General features: G+C 53.2%; 1 protein-coding gene across 1 annotated transcript in view; it reads left to right on the top strand.

The window, feature by feature from the left end:
• The first annotated feature begins 350 nt into the window (after window positions 1–350).
• The window catches only part of LOC108317005 (contactin-associated protein-like 3), a 224,020-nt gene continuing 222,531 nt past the window's right edge, over window positions 351–1,839 (top strand). The window contains 1 exon segment of the mRNA XM_037745235.1: window positions 351–1,191. Within this exon segment, the coding sequence (XP_037601163.1) occupies window positions 1,107–1,191 (85 nt within the window). The 5' untranslated portion in view covers window positions 351–1,106.

Raw genomic sequence — 1,839 nt, 5'->3', positions numbered from 1 at the left:
GTGAGTTTGTCAATCTTTGCCTGTACTGTGAATTTGAGAAGCAGCGCAGAAGAGGAAGAGAAATTCCCCTCCCCTCCCCAGCTAGCACACAGCAGACTCCCAAGAAGTGTAGTGTTAGCTAGGACTGAGCTCCTCATCCTACACTTGCAGGGATTGCTCCTTTGGACAGAAACCGGAATAAAATGTAAATTTTAGACTTCTACCAAGGCCAGGACTAGGGTGAAGGGACTAACGCACTAGTCTCTGGCGCAACTGTTAAGTAACGCTAATGTTGAATGAATGAAATAGTTTAAAAATGGAATGTAATACAAAAAAAATCATAATAGACAAAATGTCAAAACTTTAAATAAAGGCTTGCAGTCACACAACCCCGGCTCACTGGCCTCGCCGTGCTCCTGGCCCGGCTTCCCAGCTTGGTTCTCTACAAGTCAGAATTCCTGGCAAAGTCAAAGTGCGCGCGCGTCTGCCCGAGTACACGCTGCAGAGTTATTTCTGCTCCCTCTTCCCTATTTGAACTGAAACAGGACCGGGTTTTCCTGGGTGCCGTCCCTGCGTTCGGTGAACAGCGGAGTGATAAAGCCTGGCGTTCCCCACCTGCAGGCGGAGGCTGACTGCGCGGTCCTTGGCGCGAGTTCGCGCCCCGCGGCCGCCCCGCCCCGCTCCGGGGGGCGGGAGGACCCGAGGGAGCTGCGGGTGTAGCGGGAGGAGAGCGTCAGGTGGAGCTGGGTGCCCGTCCCGCTCGCCTCCCGATTCGCGTGGCCGCCGGCCGCCTCCCGCGCCTGGGGTCTGGGACGCGCCCGAGCCCGCCGCTTCCGAGCCTGGGGCGGCGCCGCGCGGCCACGAGCGCCCTGGGAAGCTGCGGCGCGAGTCCGCGGGGCCGACCTGGGGCCGGGCGCGGCTCGGCGGGAGCGTCTGCAGAGCGGGGAGGAGAGGTTGGGGCTTCTCCCTGACACGCGGGGGCTGCCGGTGCGTGAGGAAGAGAGCGGAGAGACCGGAGAGGGGACACAGCAGCGTCGGAGCCGCGCAGGGGACCCGGAGTGAGGGCAGGAGCGACGCTGAGCGGCCGTCGCCGTCCCCGGGTCTCGGGGCGCCTGGCCGAAGCGAGCATGGCGTCGGTGGCCTGGGCCGTCCTCAGGGTGCTGCTCCTTCTCCCCACTCAGACTTGGAGCCCCGTAGGAGCAGGAAATCCACGTAAGTACAGCAAATGGTCTAAAACTTGCACTAGCCTATCTGGAAAACTTTGTATTTTTATTATTGGTAATATTTGGAAATGGAATTGCAGAACATGCTCCTGAAAAGAAAGAACCTTAAAAAAAAAAATCTCTTGAATTGCAACCCGAAAAAGACAATTTCGTTTACAACAGACTTTCCTCTTGTGGGGGAGTCTAAGATGTACCATGCATGTTTTGACTTTTTAATCTCTGTATCTGAATATTCATTGAGAAACTGGACGTTTCTGTAAAACCAGAAAAGAACATCTTAATAAGAGATTAGCCTGCAAATGCTGTCATTTATTCCTTTTTAGGATCGTAACATTTTATAGGAATTAAGTCTAAAAGGGGAAAAACTGGCAGACATTACATCATAGTGCATCAACTTACATGTTAGCAGTTTTGCCAACCTTGGCAGCTTCAGAGTTAAGATGCTAATTAACTCCCATGCACTACAGGGACAGAGCGCCCGTAGGCGAAACTAAATTTAAGAGCCCCAGATTAATAACCTGCTCTAACTACTAAGGGAATAACATTTGAACACCCTTGTCAGGGGGCTTCGTTTCTCATACTAGAAAGTTCTTGCTTAAAGACAAAACTCAGCCAGTCATTTAGGTGATCTTGAAAA

Source organism: Cebus imitator, unplaced genomic scaffold (genome assembly GCF_001604975.1).
Source record: "Cebus imitator isolate Cc_AM_T3 unplaced genomic scaffold, Cebus_imitator-1.0 Scaffold196, whole genome shotgun sequence".
In the NCBI taxonomy this organism is placed as follows: domain Eukaryota; kingdom Metazoa; phylum Chordata; class Mammalia; order Primates; family Cebidae; genus Cebus; species Cebus imitator.
Note: the sequence above shows the minus strand (reverse complement) of the source record. Positions and strands in the feature narration are given on the sequence as shown.